The sequence below is a fragment of the Parasteatoda tepidariorum genome, chromosome 9, assembly GCF_043381705.1.
Source record: "Parasteatoda tepidariorum isolate YZ-2023 chromosome 9, CAS_Ptep_4.0, whole genome shotgun sequence".
NCBI lineage: Eukaryota > Metazoa > Arthropoda > Arachnida > Araneae > Theridiidae > Parasteatoda > Parasteatoda tepidariorum.
In genome coordinates, this window is record NC_092212.1 from 49,052,938 (window position 1) to 49,075,840 (window position 22,903).

Below are 22,903 nucleotides of genomic sequence, written 5' to 3' on the forward strand. Positions count from 1 at the left end.
ATATTTCTCGCTGTGAAGCTATATATATTTTTTTCAGAATGCGTCCAACAACATATTTGTTAGACCCAATATTTAAAAAGCAATAATTAGATTTATTTAGAAACGAGGTTTAGATTTAATTTTAATTATTTAGATAGATTTATTTATTCATTAAGCAACTTTTAGAAACATCATTATGTGAAATAACACCATAATATTATATCTTAACTTGTTAATCTCGATAAATCTCGTATTAATGACTCGAAAAAATCTTAATACTCTTGTTTAAAAACTATACAAATGTTTATTCTTTATAAATATTTTTCGCTGCAGCTGCATATATTTTTTTTCACAGGTTGGGTCTAACAGCGTCCAGCAGTGTTTGGGTTGGTGCTTGGTGGATTGGATTCATATTTACAGCAATAATTGGTGCGCTTATAGCAATACCTCTCACAGCATTTCCGAAAACCCTTCCAGGTAAAACAGCTGGGAAATATGTTACTTATTTTTGCACATTCTTCCTCTCTCTCTCACTCTTTTTCACGATCTATCTCTTTTCCTCTCTCTCTTTTCCTCTCTCTCTTTTCCTCTCTCTCTTTTACTCTCTCTCTCTTTTCCTCTCCCTCTTTTCCTCTTTCTCTCTCTTCCTCTCTCTCCTTTCCTCTCTCTCTTTTCCCCTCACTCACTCTTTTTCCCTATCTCTCTCTTTTCCTCTCTCTCTTTTCTTCTCTCTCTTTTCCTCTCTCTCTTTTCTATCTCTCGTTTCCTCTCTCTTTTACTCTCTCTCTCTTTTCCTATATCTCTCTTTCCTTCTTTCTCTCTCTCTCTCTTCCTCTCTCTCTTTTCCTCCCTCTCTCTATCTTCCTCTCTTTTCCGCTCTCTCTCTCTTTTCCTCTCTCTCTCTCTTTTCCTCTCTCTCTCTTTTCCTCTCTCTCTCTTTTCCTCTCTCTATCTCTCTCTCTCTCTCTCTCTCTTTTCCTCTCTCTCTTTTTTCCTCTCTCTCTTTTTTCCTCTCTCTCTTCTTTCCTCTCTCTCTCTCTCAGTCTCTCTCTCTCTTTTCCTCTCTCTCTCTTTTCCTCTCTCTCTCTCTCTCTCTCTCTCTTTTCCTCTCTCTCTTTTCCTCTCTCTTTTCCTCTCTCTCTCTTTTCCTCTCTCTCTCTCTTCCTATCTTGAGGTTTACTCACATGTTTTTAAATGATTTTAAATCAATGTCTTTTTAAAATATCTTTTAAAGTACATTTAGAATAATTTTAAATGAAACTTAGTGAAACAATAGTAAGAGAAAAATGTTCTGTGAACTCGCAACTATTTAATGTGCTAGTTTGCACCCTCCATCCCAAGTTTTAAAAATGAAAATTTATATTTTCAATGAAAATGGTGAAAGATTATAAATCATTTTTTAATGAAAATTTGAAAATTGGAATGAAAAAAAATTTCAATGAAAGAGAAGCAACCAAAGCTCCTCTTCCTACTGGACGCTGCGCATGATGTTCCTGTAATATTGGTTCTAAATTCAAGTTTGCGTCGCTCACCGCTTTGGCACTGATCTATTTTAGTCTAACTTCGCATGAGTTGTGGTACTCTTTTTATAATTAAGTTCAAAAAATATTCAATATAAAATTTATAATTCTAAATGAAAGTGTTTAAGAACGCAGCAGTTTTGAGTCCTTATCTTTTTCTCTTAAATAGACTAGTAAAATACGCACAATTCAAAGAAAAGACGATAAAGAAGAAAGAAAATGTTAGAAAATCAAAAAACAAGGAAAATGGTTAGAACATTTTTCTCCAGCTAATGACGTAAAAACAAAAAAAAAAATTTAGAAAATGAAAAAATTACAAAATTATTAAAAATGAAGGTAGTATTCGAGGCTATAACTAAAAATTAATTTGAATTGATAAGCAACAGCATTCAAAATAAGAAGTATTAAAATGGGCTATCCTAAAAAAAATTAAAATATTGCTGCAAAAGCACAGTTGTAAATTTTTTTGTCTCTAATATGAGAAAAAATAAACCTTTGAATGACAGAATAACTTTTGTAACTATACATACATGTTTATAGAAATGTCCAAGCCAGGAGCTGAACTATATCACTGAATGGAATAAACCAATCAATTGCCATTTGCCCCATTATCATTGGACGATTCATATTCACATCCCAGTAGAAACGTATTCCTGTTGGTTGCTATCTGCAACTCATTGATAATTGATTGATTGCCAGTGGACAGATAAGTGACTTGACGTCAGCTTAGACTGGTCTATAAGCTTTTTATGTAATGTATGTTGACCTTGCAATGTGAAAAATTAATATTAAATTTACAGAAACTGTCAGCAAGTGTGCCAATTGATTTCACAGAAAAACTCTATTATATAAAGTGAATTTTCTATTATTAAACAGTTGAGTACTGTCATTATTACAGAATTATATTGTTATTTTACGAAGAAAAACTGTATTTTTTCATATAGAGTTTTTTTTTGTGAAAATTACAGTTATTCTTTAATATGTATATCTAGCTGATGTACACCCAATATAGCAGAATTTACAAATGCAGTGAAATATGTATTTCAGAAATTTAGCAATGATCAGTTTCTTTAACCATGAAATTCGATGAAACGATAACCAGAAATTGGTGTTCCTTCCTGTAAAAAGATTCCGGATCGATCAAATTACGGTATAAAGTACCGGCACTTTAGGTGCTTCTTCCTTAAAATCTATTTTACCGTAAAATATTATACCGTAATCTTTATAGAAATATTTATTTAATTGGAGTGATTCAGTGATTTATTGTATTTGATTTTATTATAATAGATTTTATAGTAAATCGACTTAAATTAAATAAACAACCAGTTATTTTTTCCCATTGCCCTTTTTCTTTTTTTTTTTTTTTTTTTTTTTTTTTTTTTTTTTTTTTTTTTTTTGAAAATTGTTTAATGATAAAAGTACATCAAGGACTTTGGAAAACAGATACTTTTCATTAAAATGTCTAATGTTCTCATTCAAAATTTGATCCCTTAAGAATCCATCAATTTGTGATAGAAAGATTTATGCGGAAATAGAGTTCTTTAACAATTCAAATAATTCTAAATATATTTTTAAAATGAAGCTATGAAGCTTTGGTGAGAAGAGCTTAAATGAAGCTCTTCTCACCAGGTACACATTAAATGCATTTTGCCTCCTCAAATATTTTTTAAATAAAGTTCTTTAAAGTCATTATTGTAACAAAATTTCGTCATACGTTTATATTGTTGAATTAACTTTTTATAGCCGTAGATTATTTCTAATATAATTTTTTTAATATAATTTTTTAATATAATTTTTTAATATAATTTTCATTAATATAATTTAATCTAAACAAAAAGAATTTTACAAAAGTGGCTATTAAATGAAAAGGACCTATCTATATGGGTCACCGACTTATTAGGTTTGAGAAAAAGTAGCTACTAGGTTATTAGAGTTTACCGACCACTGAAAATTTAACTGGGACGATTTTTTCCAGTTATATCATCTCATTTGTGGCATGCATGACCTCGCATTACATTTTAATTCTGAAGAGCTTATGTATTAGCAACACGAACAATGATGAAAAACTATTTTTACGTCTATAGGAGCTTCAAGAATAAAAGCCGAAAAGAAAACTGAAATGCACCAAAAGTTACAAAATAGTGAAGCAGTCCAAAATGGATTTGGTACCAGTCTGAAGGATCTTCCATCTTCCTTCCGATTTCTCCTCACCAATCCTACATTTGTGTTTCTGAGTTTGGCTGGAGCGACAGAAGGTAATTAATAACAATTAATATTTTGGAAATATGGCGCCATTTGTCAAAAATTTCAAATTTTTTTTTTTGACCTGAGACATTATTGACACATCAAAATTTTACTTCTTTTTTATATATATACACCGAAGAGCCATTACGTTATGACCATCCTGCTAATAACATGTAGGACCACCTTTAGCCCGCAAAACTGTTAGCACCCGCCGTGGCATTGATTCCACAAGGTGCTAATAGGTAGTCTGAAGTATCTGGTACCAAGCGCTCACCAACTGATGCTGCAATTCCCTCACATTGCGAGGGGTTAGCGTGACAGCACGAATTCGGTTTTCCAAGTAGGACCACAAATGCTCTATTGGATTAAGGTCAGATGAATTTGGGGGCCAAGACATAACTTGAAAGTCACTGGAATGTTCCTCGACGATTCGACCCTTATGACATGGTGCATTATCCTGTTGGTAAACACCATCCCCAACAGGTAAACCTGTTGCCATGAATGGGTGAACCTGGTCTGCAACTATGTTCAAGTAGCTTACAGACGTCAGGGATTGTTCTATGAGGATTATGGGTCCTAATGTGCCCCATGAAAACATTGTTCCTGGGCGAAAAACCATGAAAATCTGGTCGAGCCCATTGTTATAGATGGAGGGTGCTCATAATGTAATGGCTCTTCGGTGTATATATATCCGTCGTTGAACAGCCGACCCAATTTAAGCTTTACGACTACTAATGTTCAACTCCGTAGCCTTATAATTTTGAACCAATCCAGAAGACAAGGAAGCTCCTGGATCAGTACCCCCAGAGGTATTGATTTGTTATGGGAACATAGAGGGCTTTGAGACTCGACAGATTTAATGTGCATCAGTCACCATTTACTACACGGGGAGTCTTCGGTCGGTGGAGATCGAACCCATGAACTCTTGTGCATGGATCCAGTGCCCTACCAACCAGGCTATCCCGGTCTCTAAAATTTTACTATTTGTCAATAATATGAACTACAGCGAGTTAAGGTAATTAATAATAATTAATATTTTTGACATGTGACGCCATTTATCAAAAATATTAATTACTATTGTCATATGACATTGTTCACATATAACACTATTTGTCAAAAATATTAATTTGTCAAAAATATTATTTAGGTGCGGTATATTTTTTATGGTATATATATAAGTACTGTATTATTTATACTGCAATAACAAACTGGCCTATTCATTAAATATTGATATGAATGAATTAGTATTAATTATCCCTAAATACTATTTCATAAACGGTATTAGTACTTGTACTTAGTAACTTGATTTATATTTTACAAAAAGTTATACTTTTTCTTCTGCCAATATTTGTAAAACTATTAAAAACAGACTTATTTACAACATAAGTAGTCAACCAAAGCTTCAATTCCTTTGGCAGAATTAAATGATTTTTATTTTTATATTTTGGAGGAGATTTTAGTGGCTTTGAGAATATCTCTTCTGAAATAATAACTTTATTACCTAATTATTATATCCTTTGATTTCCTTTTAGGTCTTCATAATTAATATATAATATTGATAATGTTTTTATTTGACTCTTGGATTTTCAATGAAATTTTATTTTTTGCAAACAACGTCGTAAAGTTTGAGCATGCTCTGTTTCATAAAACTAATTCTTTTCTCTTCTAAAGGAATGCTTGTGTCCGGATTGGCAACCTTTCTACCAAAAGTGATAGAATCTCAATTTAGTATAGCTGCTAGCTGGGCTGCTGTGTTAGTTGGTAAGCTTTACTTTAATATTCAATTTGAGTAAATAAAATCTTAGAATCAGAATTGATTGAGAATGCAACTGAAAAATTAATTTCATATGTTAATATATTACAAAGGGATTAAATACAGTTCAAAATACTGTTCAAAAAATTTACATGTTGGTCAGTAAAATGAGAACAAACAAGAATCATATAGGAATACACCTGATATATAGCTGCCAACTCTACTGGCTTTTCCAGTAGACTACAGGATTTTTTGCCTGTTTCTCCTGGTCTACTGGTCTAATAAAAATTCTCCAGGTTTTTGTACATTTTAGAAAATTCCCTAAAATTCAGCAGAAAATTCAGTTTTCAACAAAAAAAAATCCCTATTGAAATGAAATTTTTGCAGAGGTTATTGCTTGCTTGAATATTAAATAAGTATTGCCAATACATAATGAAACGAGTCTCATTTATAGAAATAAATTCAAAACTTTGCTTCGTTATAAAATGTTCAGTTTACTTTTATTCCGAACTCCCTTTTTAAATTAATTAAAAATTCTTTTAACTATCTTTGATGAATTAAATGCCTATCATTTTTTCAAATTATGAGTAAATATAAAGCGTCATAACTGGTAACTAATATCAATCATAACTGGAAAATATTGCAGCTTTTCTATTTTGATAAATATAAAAATCCCTAAAATCCCCTATGCGTAAATTTTTTAGCTCATTATGCAACAATTATCATCAAATTTATATTATTTCGTAAAATCTACAGAATTTTTTTCCTATCCATGTTGGCAGCTATGTTGATATTTTTCAGGATTTTCTGGAAGATTTTATTTCTATATTTAACACTAGATTGCCAAAAGAAGTCATTTTGACTGTTTTTAATTTCAATTAGAAAAACAATAATGATACAATTTCGTAGAATTTTGTGATTTCTTGCACAACATATAATTTTTTTTATTATTAATATTTACTAATAACTTGTTATATAATTGAAAATAATATCAAAAATATTAAAAATTAATTTTAAACAAATTCTTTATACATTAGTCATTCTTTCACAAAGCAATCATTTTGACTGCTTTTGGGCAATATAGGTATTTCAGTCCTTCGTTAATGTGGTTTACAAGATTTTTTCAATCATACTTGATTCTCATTTTAATATATTTGATTTAAAATGATATTTTTTGCCACACATTTAAACATACTTCTAGAAACAAACATAACATGCGTACAGCTTTTTATTTTATGTTTTACGTGATGTCTAAAATGTCAATTAAACATCTTTTTGCAATGTCATTCCAATTGGCATTTCACTACCGAAAAACGTCTTCAAATAGCGTACTCGCTACATTGCAGCCCCGATTCGTGCCCCCAAATCCTGTCAGATTTCCTGAGGATTTCATACACTTTGTTTCTGCACCCCAAAGAAAAAATTCAATAGGAGACGACTTTGTTTCATGAGCTGACCTGCATGTAAATTTTAGAACGATAGTCCTGAATTATTTTGTATACTTTTAGTGCTAACCAAGTTCAATTATTCAAAATTTTTGGTTTGTTTAATGAAAAGTATTTCAATACTTTTTATAACCATCTAAAAATTGTTGAACTATAAACTTGATGTAACTGTATATAAACTTTTATTAGGTTGCGTGACGATTCCTGGAGCTGGCGGAGGTACATTTCTTGGCGGTTACTTAGTCAAGAAGTTTAATCTTCGTTGTGCGGGTATCATCAAAATGTGCATCATCTTCTCTTTCATCTGTGTCGGGCTTGTCTTCATATTTATTCTCCATTGTCCAAATGCGAAATTTGCAGGTCTCAATCATTTTCTGCCTAATAGGTAAATAAAAAAGTTATTTATCATACCTACCAAATATTTCTTCTTCCAAGAATGATTTTACGAAGTTGTAAATAGCATGAGAATTGAACTATATTCTCAGGCAAAACTATTTTGACCGAACTTATACCCATAACCCTAAGATTACCATACATTCATATGTCTGTTAAATTTATTTTCATGCTGTAGTTGTCAGAAGCATTTTAAATTGAATTTGAAACTCTAAGAATCGGATATATGCAAGTGACGTCATCGTAGGTAAATCGTAGCGTTCAGAAGTGAATCAGGTTCGAGACGCACATGACGTCGCTTACAGGTATCCAAATAAATCCAATTTAAATCATACAGTTAGGCATGATCAATTCTTATCGAGTTGCAAGTACCCTATTAAAAGCAAACAGCTTAAATTTTTGTACATTTTAACTACGGAAAATATCAGGAGAAGCTGGCAGCTATGATTTACTCATATCCACTTTTAAAAATTTAATGACAAAGGTTGAAATCTGAAGATGTAAAACCATGTATAGAGTAACTACCAAAATATCTAGATCTCCCTAATATTTATAATGGTTATAATTAACTTAGCCAATGCTTTTAAAATTTTACTAGCGTTTGAAAAGTCCCATGGTAGTCAAGATAACTTCAAATCTAATACTAAAGCATAAATTTTGCTACCACTAAGGGAGCGCTGCCTAACTTTTCATTGGAAGTATTTGAACTCTGAATTTTTTTTTCATGCCTTCTACATATGCGTATTTATGCATTCGGTTAAATTCTTATTTATCTACTAGATTGTTACATTTTAAAGAATGCTGTATATGTGTGAATTATAATATAATAAAAAGATTTGCAATTTTATTTTGTAGTTCTGAGCCATCTGGCATTCCTCGTTTTAAAGGAACTTGCAATGATGCTTGTGATTGCTCGCCAAGACAATATGATCCAGTCTGTGGTACAGACAACATCGTCTACTATTCTCCTTGCTATGCCGGATGTAAAAGCACTTATCAAATAGGCAGTACAAAAGTACTTACATTACTGTATTTTTCCTTCTTTTCAATGTGTGCAATTTTTCAGTTATTAATTGAATAAGTATTTCTTCCTTGCAGATATATGGGGATTGTAGCTGCATCAGACATGAAGGTCAGAATGCAACAGTAAATGGTCAAAACGTTATCATTCAAGCTACCAGGGAAAAATGTGTTAATTATTGCACATACATGCCTGTGTTTTTATTACTCATATTTTTATCCATGCTTTTTACATTCCTCGTCAGTATGCCATCCCTTTCTGGTACTTTAAGGTAAGGAAATCATATACTGGTGCTCAAAACATTAGTATAGAATTTTCATTAGCTCAGTGAAAGTACTTTTCCTGCTCCTTTAGGGTTAGCGGTTACATATTTGTACATTTCTTATGTGGTAACGAAACATATTTTAATGTGCATTAGAATGAATTTAATTGCTTCATCGCAAAAACGGTATCATTTAAATAACAAGAGCATTTTTAGCTAATTTTTTCAAACAATTATTTTTGTTAATTTTCTATAATTTTTTGAATGATAACTACAGTTCGGTTCTTAAAATTGTATTTGCAACAGTTTTATATTTTAGTTACAAATACGGTTTCAAGTACTGAACTGCAGTTATAACGCAAACATTTATAGAAAATTAAAACAAAATAATAATTGTTTGAAACAATTAACGCGAATTTATTGCTAAAAATGCGTTTGTTAATTTAAATTATAAGTTTTTGCAATGAAGCAATTGAATTCTTTCTGGTGCACATGAAAACATGTTTGGCCAATAAATAGCCATAAAAAATATACAAGTAAATATAAAAACTATAACAATGTAAGAGTAAACAAAAAATGTACTGTAAGAAAATTCAGTTTTATCTCAACTGCAAAAATACTGGCAACTAAATTTTTTATTGTGTATGCTATAATGAATCACTACAATACTTTGGTGAAAAGTAGTTGATACAATTTTTTGTGTTAACATACTCTCGATTTTTTTTACAGTGTGGTTTGATTAATGATCGTAATACTAAGCTCTCAAATATAGTATTGTTCATGGTTCGAGAGACAATTTATTTATTCACATTTCAAAGGGTCGTAGTTCCTTCCTGATAAATCAATACTGCTTTTAGAGAGAAATGTTGCGGACATTGACTTATAACCAAGAGAAATACTTCCAAAGGAGAGTTTACCTATAAATGAGAAAAAAACTATTTCGAGCTTTTTTCCAAAAGAATTAAGATATTTGATAAAAAAAATTTTACATTACTGTTTCTTGCTAGGTAAGAAAGAAATGGTGGTGAACAGATTCTTATTAGAAAAAGTAAAACCCTTAAAATTATACAGTTCCCTTAAGTTTTATAGAAAATCATGGAAAATAGTCTTGGAAAAAGGGTTTAATAAAAATCTTTTTAGTTGTTATTGTACGATATTCAACCAAAAATGAATCAAATAACCATAAAAGAAAAGATGGTATTCAAACTGTTAACTCAGTGGTTACCAATAGGCGGCTCGAGGGTAGCATCCGGCCCGTGAAACCTTTTTTTGTGGCCCGCGAACTAAAATATATTAGTTGTCATTTTTTTGTGGACAATTTGCGTAAAAAATCTATATGGCTTTAAAATACTTTTCTTTCGTTAAAAAAGAAATAAAAAACTAATTTCTTTATTTTTGTAAAATTTAACATACCAACGGTTCAAAAAAAAAAAACATTTCTCAGGTTTTGCATCCAAGAAAATATTTATTATTATTTGTAATTCAATACTTTTGTTTTGTACAACTTGTTAAAAATCTGACAGTAATATTTAATGTTCCTTCAAACATAAAAGAGTCCTATATAAAATGTTGATAACGTTGCGGCCCGTCATTTGACATTTTTAATTGCGGCCTCCGGCCTCATGTAAGTTGGAAACCCCTGTGTTAACTGCTAAACAATCGTTTATTAACTGTTTTCACCCAATAGAGTTAAACATCAAAAAAAAGTATATCCCTTCCAACCAGACCCACAGCCAATAAAAATCAAGACCACATTCTTCGAAAGTTGAAAGCTAAGCCATGCCATAAGGATTACAAATTCATATTTTTATTTTCCATCATCGGATGCTTAGCACAACATCGGATGCCTAATAATCATAAAGTAATAAGTATGTGGTGAACACCTTATGAAGACAATTAATTCTTTTCAGCTGCTGCAGCTTACATAGTAGTACATAGTGTAACCGAAAGGCTTAATCTGTTCTTCTTATAACTGTCTAAACGAGTGCTCGAATCCCAGCGTTGATACCACAATATTTCCTCCATTCATATAACATATCAGAAGTTTCCAGTGTTCTGCATTGCTCGATTGGTGTTCCTGGACTATTGGAAAAGAAATTCTCATTCACTCATACAAAGCACCCTACTACTTAACACAAAAAACTCTAGTACTTAGCATCTCTCGTGATAGATGACACCACTAGATAAACTAATTAAGCCACATTCAACCATTCACTTGATAAAATACAACTCAACTACAACCTAACTCTATTGTCCATTGCCAATCGAAAAGCGTAATATAACAATTTTGAAAATATGATAATTGTAAATAGTAACAAAACCGTATAGTTTCATATTTGTGGTCTTTCTAATTATCTGTTATAAATTATTTCAAACCCGAAAAGGTAAGGAAATTCTCCTAACCTTTAATTTTACTGTCAGTTGGATGAATAGACTATTGCCAGTTATTTTACCTCAATTTTAGAATAAAAATTCTAGCATTGTAAAATATACACTGTAAGATTTATTCACTCTAAATACACACGGATACTTACACTGTATATACGCACTGTATATATCTGTTATAAAGATATTTTATGAATATTTCTCTCTTCTTGTTAGTTTCATAAACTCCTGTTTGTGCAAATTGCAACACCATGAAGGAACCGTCATAATTGAATGAAATTTAATACACAGTTGAGTGTTAGTGGTACAAATAAATGATTAAACTTTCAAAGCAAACAAACAGTAACAAGAGATCGAAATCAGTATTTTGTGTAACCACCACGCTCCGCAATAAGTGCTGCTACACGACATGGCATGGAGTCAAGCAAACTTTGAATGTCTGTCTGAGGAAGATAATTCAATACTGTTTGTATGCGTACCCAAAGTTCGTTTGTAGAAGCAACAGGACGAAGATTACGAGCGAGACGCCGACCAACGAAATCCCACACATGTTCAATCGGCTACATATCCGGGGAATACGCCGGCCAAGGAAGAAGTTGTACCTGTCGCGATGCAAGAAAGGATTGAACAGTTCTAGCAATATGAGGGCGGGCATTTTATTGTTGAAATACAACACCTGGCAAGGCTTGAAGGAAGGGAACAGCTTGGGGATGTAAACTTCACTGGTGTACCGGTTGCTGTTCAGATTACCCACAATTCGTAGCAATTGAGATCGGCCATGATATGTCACCGCAGACCATAACCCCGGGTGTTCGTCCACTGTCGCGTTCGATAACGCACTCCGGAAGATGGCGTTCACCGGCATAGCGTCTGACACGAATGTGGCCATCATGGTACCACAAATTGAAACGAGATTGATCAGAAAACACGAAACGCTGCCAATCAGCAAGCCAGTCCCTATGCTGGTTGGCCCATTGCAGCCGCAGGCGGCGAAGGTTTAGTGTGAGGGGGATCCTGTATAAAGGAGTCCTTGCGCGCTGTCCACGCAGCAGCAGACGTCTACGAATTGATAAAGCACACAATGAAACACCTGTAGCTATTGACCACCGTGCTGCCAGTTGTCTAGAGGGAGCCGTACTGTCCGTAAGCGCAACGCCGAGCAGGTGTCTATCATCGCGAGCTGACGTGACATTTCAGGGTCCACTCCTGGATTTCCGAGTTGTCCGACACTCGTCCATCCACTGCTTTCAAACACGCATCACTGTGCTGCTGTTACGCTGCACACGAGCGGCTACTGCACGATAAGATAATCCAGCTTCACGAAGGCCGATGATTCTCCCCCGTTTAAACTCCGTAAGTTGTTGAAATCTAGCTCTCTTTCGTCGAATAGGCGTAAGTAATGACTAAGCTAACATTTACCACTAGCAGATAACCACCGATAACCATACTCGCTTGGCTACAGCCGTCTATTTATTCGGATCCATCCGCCGTTCAGAGGGCGCTGCTCAGCATACGCATGCGCTACGGGTCTGAAATTCTAATCATTTGCATATCATGCTCTACTTTGCATTTCCTGAAAATTTCAGCTCACTCGCGTAAGTCCTTCATGGTGGTGCAATTTTCACAAACGTGAGTTTATAAATAATATTTACGCTTGATCAAATATAATTTTTTTTTCTTACTCTTGATGCCGTTTATTCACCCCATTCAGCATCGTAGCGATTTTCATTTTAATATTTGAAAGGCTATTATCGATATTTTACAGTATCTCTAATAGAAGATTTACATGCCCAGCCAAGTATATGGGGGAAAATAATACATACCCCATCAGAATTTTCATACGTTCCAGGCATGCCGATCAATATATTTTTCGAGCCTGATGTATATGTATGTAAGCTTTTATTGGTAATGATATAATCACAGGCGTAACTATTCTCTCAGCAGCTTCTCTAAATATTGATACAACTTTGCTATCAGCTGTTTTGAGTTGAACATAAGTATTAATTTTGACAATTACATCATTCGAGCTGCGATGACTCAGGGGAGATAAAGCGTTCGCCTTCCAATTCTGCATCCGGCTTGCACCGACCACAGTGCTGACGTGAAATATCCTCAGTGGTAGACGGATCATGGATTAGAGTACCCCTGCCGTCAGACTAACTGTGGGAGGTTCTCGTGGTCTCCCTCTTCAAGTAACGCTAATACGGGTTAGTTCCATCAAAAAGTTCTCTACGAAGGCAAATTTCTCCCAATACTTGATCCAGGAGTTCCCTTGTCTTCTGGATTAGGTTCAAAATTACAAGGCTACGGAATTGAACATTAGTAATCGTAAACCCAAATATTGGGTCGGCTGTTCAACGACGGTTATAAAATAAAATGAAATTACATCATTCAAGTCGCGATGGCTCAGAGGATAGAGCGTTCGCCTTCCAATAAGGCGAACCGGGTTCGAATCCCTGTCGATCTGAATTCTGCATCCGGCTTACACCGACCACAGTGCTGACGCGAAATATCCTCAGTGGTAGACGGATCATGGATTAGAGTCCCCTTGTCGTCAGGCTTACCGTGGGAGGTTCTCGTGGTCTTCCTCTCCATGTAACGCAAATGCGGGTTAGCTCCATCAAAAAAGTCCTCCATGAAGGCAAATTTCCCCCAATACTCGATCCAGGAGTTCCCTTGTATTCTGGATTGGGTTCAAAATTACAAGGCTACGGAGTTGAGTATTAGTAGTCGTAAACCCATAAAATTGGGTCGGCTGTTCAACGACGGTTATAAAATAATATAAAATTACATCATTCATAACTTTGGCAGCTTTTGTAACATTATATCGGATTACTTACACAATTAATAACATATTATTTAATGTTAAATTTAAAAAAAACTAGTTTCGGATTAATTGAATTTATTTGAAGAAAAGTATTTTATGTGAATGTATTATTTAATTTTAGGTGTGTTGCAGAAAGTCAAAAATCATTTGCTCTTGGAGTTCAATGGATCGCAGTACGACTTCTTGGTAAGTAATCAAATATCATGAGCTACTTGAATATGCCTTAAATAGTTATGGAAAATGATGGACGGTTTAATAAATCAATTGAAGAAAATAAATTCAAAGTAAATCGAAAGATGGAAGAGAAAAGAAATGTAAGGTTTCCTGACTTCTGCTTAGGAAACCAGTTTATTTGTTTTTTCCCAGTTTCGAAATAACTTACGAAGTTTGTCAACTGATCGCACTGCTAACTGAGCTTAAAATATTGTTTAACAGTTCTTCTACTCAACATCACCATCAGTTGACGAACTTTGTAGCTAATTTTGAAACTTGGTGAAAATACTTCCATAAGTATTAGTACGAAATACAAGATACATACACAGATTTTTATAAATATTTACACATTAAGCCGAAGTCGCAGAGGAAGTTTACAAGAATAGTATATGCAAAAATGTTTTGTGAGTAGTTTAAAAATATTTCAAACAAAAAAAAAATCATTTAAATGTTTCCGTAAACACTTTTTCACAACATTTCAACGTTTGTGACCGCTTGAAAAGTTTTGTTACGTTTCTTCCGAATAGTTAGTTACTTAGTTGCAACATTGCGACATAGTGTGCTGTACACTTTAAATGGTATTAGCAGTTAATTTAATTCATTTCATTTATTTAGTATTGATCATAAAATGATGTTAGAAACAAATATACTTTTTCTTAAGTAAGAATAATTTTTCTTTCTTTCTTTCTTTTTATTTTTTTTTTATTTTTTTTTTTTACTTGTTTTGCATTTTTAATTCTGTCTCAATGAAAATAATTTCAAAAATTCCTCTTTTATTTGGAAAAAAACAAAGAATGTGTAGCAAAAAAAGCATAAAAAAAGATTGTGTCCTTCAAAAAATATACAGTTTTCTATTCATTTAAACTGTTTTGTTCGCATTTTCGCAATTACAATCTGGGCGTTTAAATCTGCTGCCAAAAGAGAAACTTTCTGCCGTTGTCATCGGCAATTTCTTGCCAAATGTACTTAGAACATTCTTCCATTCAGAAAACACCCAAAGATTGTCACAGTATTTTTCTTCACTGAGATCTGCAAAATTTAAACAAAAAAATGTTGCTATAATAAATTTTACTGGCCAACTGCTCGCTCCGTTGATCATCTATCTACTGATTTGCTTTCGAATTGTTTTAGCAATTTCAACTATCTTTGCTCACTCATTGATAAGATACTTTTATACTTTAGTCTGGCTTTGTATGTCGTACTCTTTTCAAAGGAAGCTCAAAGAACATGCAACACATCCTGTGAAACCTTGATTTGCAAATAGTTTTTTTGGATTTGATTTATATACATTTCAATGCTACTGGGAAATTACACTTGAAACAAATAATTCATGGAATTTTCCTATTGACGCAATTATAAATATGATATTTGGCGACCCAACAGTTTTAAGTCCATTTTTCTAACATAAACTCGTAATTTATCTCCAAACAACTTAGAAAAAGGTAAGAAATAAAGAAAGCTTAGAAAGAGCAGGTGAAAATGGAAGTAACAAATTCTTTCTCAAAAAATTTCATTGATCAACGAGCGACGTATTTATGACCAAGTTTGGTTGATAAAATTCATATCTCATCAACATTTATTATTAAGTATGTAAAAAAATATAGAACAGTTTGTTGGTTCATAAGAAATGTTTGCTGTTAACCTTTCCTCTTTCAGACCAACTTATATCTCAATTAATTTCAGCTTTTTGTTGCCAACGCGAGAGAAAAAAATTTCATGGGTTTTGTGACAATATTTGTATTAGTGTTTTATGTAGCTCATGGGCTGCAATAGTGGCACAACTTAAGAAACGCGTTTTGGACTAAGAACAGGTGTAAATAGGAAAATACACATTCTTTTCATCAGCAATACTAGCACAACTCATAATTCAACTTGAAGGTAATCTTCGTTTAAGCAAACTAAAGCATTTCTCATACATTTCCCTTAGCAGTGAAAACTTTCGAACCACTAATCTCAAAACTTGATTTTTTTTTTTTTTTTTTTTTTTTNAAAACATGATTTTTTTAGTTGTGCCGCTATTACAGCCCATGAGCAATTTAATATAGATGCTGTATAATTAAATGAGACTATACCTTTCCACGAGAAGTCTCACTGTTCTCAAAACTGTCACTTTATTCTACTATAAGCTCTTTAATTATTCTTTGGACTTGTTTAAAGTATAGGTTATTGTTCTAAAAGTTTTCTTCTAACTTTATATTGAGGAAAACAGAATGACCGCAATTATTTTTGTAGATACAATAAATGAAACTGAAACTAATTTAATGAAACTAAAACGTTTAAAAAAACAGTTATTTAAAAATTTTCTGGTTTACTTCCAGGTACTATTCCTGCACCAATTTTGTTCGGTTCTCTGATTGATCTCAGCTGCGAGTTGTGGCAAGATACTTGCAATAATAAACAAGGAGCCTGTCTGTTTTACAATAATCAACAAATGAGCACCAACGTTCTAATACTTGCATGTGTACTCAAGACATTGTCGAGTGTATTCTTCTTCTTTGCATGGCTGTTGTATTGCCCACCAGAGGGCTCAGAAGAGTGTGAGGAAAATAAATCAAAAGTTGATCTTGTCAGAGATGTTGATAAACCATTGAAAGAAAAGATACCAGCTGATGATTATATTATAACTAAAGCTGACCCAGATGGACTTAAAATTTCTAACGGTACTGTTATTTAAAGTGTAAAAATATGATGTAAGTTTTAAAAAAAAAGTATTTCTTCCATACACCCGCAAATACAAAGTAAAGAATTTTTTTACACAAATCTTAACAAACTATATATTATCCTAAATAAATGATATCAAGTTTATGTATTAAAACACAGCGTTTGAGTTTCCTTAGTCATTATACTGAGTTCTGTGACTCAGAGCTGGTAGAGCCTGTTCAAAAATTCTATTCAGAACACAATGAGTTAAAGATGTTCAATCGTTTTTAACGCCACGAAATAGGAATATCTCCCTCCTTTCTCTTAATAGTGTTAAATAAAATATTTTACTGACAAACTTTTATTTGTAATAGAAAATATAACAATGGATAAACTATATTTTTTTATCATCAATTCTTTAATTCAAATGAAAATTCATGCGAAATATATACTGAAAAATCAAAAATTCAATGGGACCCGCAAGTGACGCAGTGAGGGTATCTCAATCCTGATTGGTTGTTTAAACGTGGCATATGTTTACGTTACGTTTGCAACTGTTCTTTACATTCTACTTTAAATGAGTCAAGCCCGTCAAGTGTCAATTATCGTAAAGGATGCATTCTATATTCATTCACAAAGATTCCTTCACAAAGATTTCATTGCCTTCACTATATATTTCTTACTTAACACAAAGACAGGCACGAAGACATGCAGAGCATAAACAAACAAATTATGCATCGAAGTTGCCAGGCACACAAAACAAAAATAGATCATGGTTACAATAAAATGCATAAACAAATAATAAATATAAGCTAAGTAAAAGACGCAGACGAGAAAGAATTTTCTTTCAACAAATTTGATGTTCTATACGGCGTTGTATTTAATTAACTTCACGTTAATTAACATTCAAATGTATGTGGAAAAACATAACTCGACTTTAACATGCCATTTTGCTTATTAAAAAAAACATCTGCTGGTGAAGTCATAGGACATATGTGTGGGTATCCGTGATCATCTTCTTTTTGAAGTGCAATTGGTTTGCGTGCTTGAAAAGCGCACCAACCAATATTATTATACAGTAACAATATAAAGCGTTTCTTACAATTTAAATTTTCAACGAAATAAACAATATGCAAATTCGGAAGCCTGCTATGATGCTGCATAAATAATAACAAAGTGATATTTTACTCAAATAGAATCAAATAAGGGTAAACACTCAAAACATGGAAAACCTTATGCTTTATTTATGTCGTGATATTAATTTTCTCAAATCGGCTCGTGACTTTTTAGAATTTATAAATTGCGGAAAATTCTTACGAATGGTAAAATTATGCGTAAATTTAATCACAAATCATAATAATAAAAGTTATTAGAATATCAAGCCTGTTCACACATCACCTCGCAAAACATAACATGAGCGGAAGGATACAAAGGAAGGAATGGTAAAATTATGCCTAAATTTAATCACAAATCATAATAATAAAAGTTATTAGAATATCAAGCCTGTGCACACATCGCCTCGCAAAACATAACATGAGCGGAAGGATACACCGGAAGCTTTTTATATTTCTTCAGGCTTTAGAAAACTTGTTATTGTTTATCTAACCAGTGCACTGAAAATGGTCCCTAAGTTCTTAAAATTATGAATCTAGTATTATTATTTGTCAACTTTTTAATATGTACTATATCAGTTGTTATACTTTTTTCTTCCTAAAGAATTTAGAGCACTGCAATGGAATTAGCTTTGTTTGGAACTGGAAATAAAACTACGGATTGCCGTACACTTTCATGCTTATCTCCAGTAGTAAAATTGTAATTTCCTAACAGATAAATTAATCAACTTAAAGTATGATATGCATGAAGAATTAAATTTAAGTAATGAATTGAACAATTAATTACTTCAGCAGGAAAAATTTAACAAAAGAAAAAAAAGAACAGTTCCAAGACCAATGCTGTCAAAGTGTGGTAAAAGACAAGGCGAATTGTGCAAGACCAATCAAATTGTGGGTTGGTCATGACCAAGCGACATACTCTAAGGTTGATTAAAAGTTAAGTATGTAGTGAAATGAGAAATGCTAAACGAGAGCTAGAGTGAAATTTGGGTACATTTTTTAGCACTTTAAAATTTTTTAAAGGATTCAGTCTTGACTCAGATCTAATCATAGTATACTCAACCACAATCTGAATATCATCAGTCAAATAACGAACTGAATTAATGGTTTAAATCCGTTGATAATAATAATATGCAAATGAATTCCTTCAGGAATCAGTATACGAAATCACGATGCATAAAAACGTTTTCGATATAATTCAAATTTCTTTGTTTTATAGTTTTATCAAAAAAAAATTTGAAAAGTGTCTTACTTTTATCAGTTTGTTATTGGTTTTATAAGAAACTGAATAATGGCATATTTTACATCCTTAAATGTTATGCAATTAATCAGTTTTAGTTCTGCTAGCACGCTCTTCTAAAAAAATTAAAAAATAATAATAAGGGAATATAAACTGAAATAAGAAAATTGAATTTGAGATCATTAAAATATATACATAAAAAAAGATAATTTATAATAGAAAACTTTGGGTTAACTACTAAATCCAAAATCAGTGAAAATGAATTAAACATATTTAATTTTGAATGTATACTAATAAAGTTAACCTCTATATGTGAGTTTTGCCATGAACTGATGAATTTTACTTATCACTAACGTGTATATAAATTATTACTGTAAATAAATGTATATCTATAACTTTATGTACAGCTTTTTTATTTTCAATTTATTATGCCCGTTACTGTTATGTTGTAAAAAAAACATGCATGTGCTTTAAAAAATTGTAAAAAAAATATTTGTTGTAATACATTATTGTAATACAGACAATTGTCATCACTGATTTTTTTAAATAGTAATTATTTCACGGAGAAAAAATTTAACTATGTCGTTAAAAATACGAATATGAAATTTTATAAATATGTCTGCTGTAAAATTTAATACATTTTTTCCGAGATTTCGTTTGTTTTTTTCTTTTATTAATTTCAAATTATATCTAAAAAAAACCGTAAAAACATGCTCTCTAACCACAGCCCTTGCTATGCATTTTAGTTTTAAGAGTGTTTGTTCAAAACTTATTAAACTGATTAATGTAGTTCTTGTTAAAATGCAATGCTAATTTCAGAATTCAATCTATGATCAGATTAATAAAATTATAACTGTTCCTTAAATTTAGTAATTACAGTTTTTAACAAGCTCTTTTAGAATAAAGAAATAGGAAGAAAAAAAGGTTAAAACAATTCCAAGTGCTTTTTCTATAACAATCCTTCAAGGCTGGTGATTTAAGATTTATTTCTCTAAAATGCTAATATGCTTATTAAATTTTTATTGAACTACTTCGAATTCCTTAATTTAAATCTAATTATATCTATGTATTTAAAGCAAAAACTATTAAAATGCACCGAAAAATAATTTTATTTAGTTGTTATTTATAAATATGTGCGTTGTTTAATTGTTTATTTATTAAAAGATTGTGTAAATCCCTTCGTGTGTTTAGCATGCAATATGTCTAAGACATTTTATACAGGAAATAGAAAATTAGTTGATGGTTAAAAATGGTTTTATATGAGGCTTTTACTTTACAAGAACAAACATGCCCTTTGCAACAATTATATTTTAGCATCAAATTAATTTTCTATGTTGAATTTTTGTATTTCAAGTAAAACTTCTTGTACAAAAAAAATAATGTTTGTAATAAATGTTAGGTGTTACACACTCTTGTATTGAATACATTATTTGTGTGTGCATGTGTCAATTTCTATTGGTTAGTCGCGACTTCAAATATTTGATTAGTGTCAACAAATAAAAATTCAATTTGCTGAATGATTCCGGCTATTTAAAATTTAGAAGGTGTTTCTAAAATCTTTTTACCTTTTCAAGCTTTAATTTTAAAAACAAGCAAATAAATTTGGATATAAATTATTGTGCTATAAAGAGATTATTATTTTAATTAACTGCTAAATTATTATAATATAATGTAATCCTATTATTATAATAAAATAATTTTATTATAATATAATGATATTATTATAATATAATGATATTATTATAATATGATGATATTATAATAATATCATTCATCTCAATCAAAGAAAGTAAATAATTTTTAAGCTGTATTGCGAGTTTAAAGAATGGATAAATTAAAAAGAAAATTCTCTTTATAAAATACTAATAATTTAGCAGAAATAATTTTGAAAAAAGAGAAACATTCGCTTTATAATCTGCTTGTTTAAAAAAAAAATGAAAAATCCTCTTAAAAAAAGAAACTTGCCATCTGATTTCTTGGGAGTTAAAACAGGGGTGAAGTGGGGCCAAAACGCAGCGGAACGACGTTCTGCTACTTTTTTATTAGTCCGTTCCAGGGGACTATAATTCGACTATTACGTGTTTTTTTCTTTCTTTTCTTTTTTTGCTCATTAGTCTCTATTTTCTTCCAAAAAAAAAGCCAAGTAGGCAAAAGAGCAAAGTATAATAGAAAACCATTATAATAGAAACTAATTATCACGGGGAAATCTTGAAAGACCACCAAAATCAAACTTGACGGGATTCCAGCTCTTTCTGTAATATTTACCGTCTATGTTATGGAGACCAGCATGACCAAAGGCAACAGCAAAAATTTACTCTAAAAGCTGGCGTTACTGCTCTTTCTCTCCCCCCCCCCTTCTTTTGTAACAAAATTTAAAGGTCCCTTGTTAAAAAGGTGTAAAATTGTGTAAAGAGAATTTCAAAGTTGAATGTAAAGAAAGCATTAAATTTTTTCCAAGAGAAAATTGTATCATAAATTGGGCATCATATATATATATTTTTAATGAGAATAATTTTATCAGTCTTTTTTCTCTGTAAGTCACTATTTTGCATTTCGGTACTTAATTACAGTAAAATAGTTGCAAAATTTAATTATTATAAATAATCCCTTAGAAACATGAGTATTTTTATATGCTGAAGTATAGTAAGAAAAACTAGTAGAAATTTCAAATTAAAACTTAATGTTATGACGTAACTATTTGCTTTACTTATTATAACATAATGTACATATATATAATCACGAATACCAGCTATTGAATATGTTAAACTTCGAAAGTTTTCGTTTCATTTATTTTTTTACTTTTTATTATTATTAACTAAAATTAATGCACAAAGTTACTTCGTTTCTAGTTTCGTATTTAAAAGGTAATATTTTCAATTGGCTATGATAAAGTACTCGGTGTCAGTTTACTACGGAGGAATATCATTGATCAAAATAAAGTATGTTTTTCTAAAATAAAACAGAAACAATCTGAAGAGCATTTTTTTCATAACAAACGAATTTTTTAGTAAAAATTTGTGATCTTTGGAACTCAAGGGGTTAAAATGTGCTTAATAATTACTATTAACTAAATGACGGAATTTGACACAAAAACATAACACTTAAACACAACAGCAAATTTAAATGCTAGTTTAGATGGGAGAATATTTAATTATCTACAATTTGTGTGACAACTCTATTGCTAATTATGTTAATACAAAATCTTAAATGCTCACACTCTAATCAAACCTATTATTCACTTACATTAAACCTAATTTCATTTTTTTTAAAGTCTCAAAATAAATATTTATCATTTTTACAAATTTAATTAATTGATCGTTTTTATTTGTTTATATTTTTGACTCGTAGTGTAAAAGTTTTTTAAACTACGTGTTATTTGCATTTTTCATACATTTTTAAGTAAATTGGATCTCTGGTACATTATAAAGTGCATTGATTGATTTTAAAAATGTAGTTTCGGCGTTTTCTCGAGTAAAATTAGATTTTTTTAAAAGTGTTACACTGGACTCCTTAAATAAAATTCTTGTATTTTAGTAATTAAGAAATTTCTTTCAAGTGTTATAATGAATTAGATATTAATTATTGAAACTGTGCACTAATTTACCATTAATAGCTTATAATTATCAGAATTTTCTAATTAATTATCCACTAAGTAATGTCAGTAATCAATCTTAATGGTTTGAGAGGCTAACTACAAATATCCTAATAAGTTTACTTTTTGCGTAATTATTCACCATATCTCGAAAACTTTTTAAGCGACCTGAAACACTTTTGCACATACTTTTAAAAAGCGTTTATTCAAAGATAAATCTATTCACAAAAAACTTAAATAAGTATTTATTTATTTTTTAATACTTAATTTAGTAATG

The 22,903-nt window shown here is 31.3% G+C and overlaps 1 protein-coding gene across 2 annotated transcripts in view; it reads left to right on the plus strand.

The window, feature by feature from the left end:
* The window catches only part of LOC107445148 (solute carrier organic anion transporter family member 4A1), a 75,805-nt gene extending 55,362 nt beyond the window's left edge, over nt 1-20,443 (plus strand). For both annotated transcript variants that reach the window (XM_043049954.2, XM_043049955.2), the window contains exons 4-11: nt 335-456; nt 3,584-3,754; nt 5,415-5,504; nt 7,131-7,326; nt 8,190-8,349; nt 8,433-8,626; nt 13,951-14,015; nt 16,361-20,443. In XM_043049954.2, coding sequence (XP_042905888.1) covers nt 335-456; nt 3,584-3,754; nt 5,415-5,504; nt 7,131-7,326; nt 8,190-8,349; nt 8,433-8,626; nt 13,951-14,015; nt 16,361-16,716 — 1,354 coding nt within the window. In that variant the 3' untranslated portion in view covers nt 16,717-20,443. The remainder of the gene's footprint in view (nt 1-334; nt 457-3,583; nt 3,755-5,414; nt 5,505-7,130; nt 7,327-8,189; nt 8,350-8,432; nt 8,627-13,950; nt 14,016-16,360) is intronic.
* Nucleotides 20,444-22,903: the final 2,460 nt, after the last annotated feature.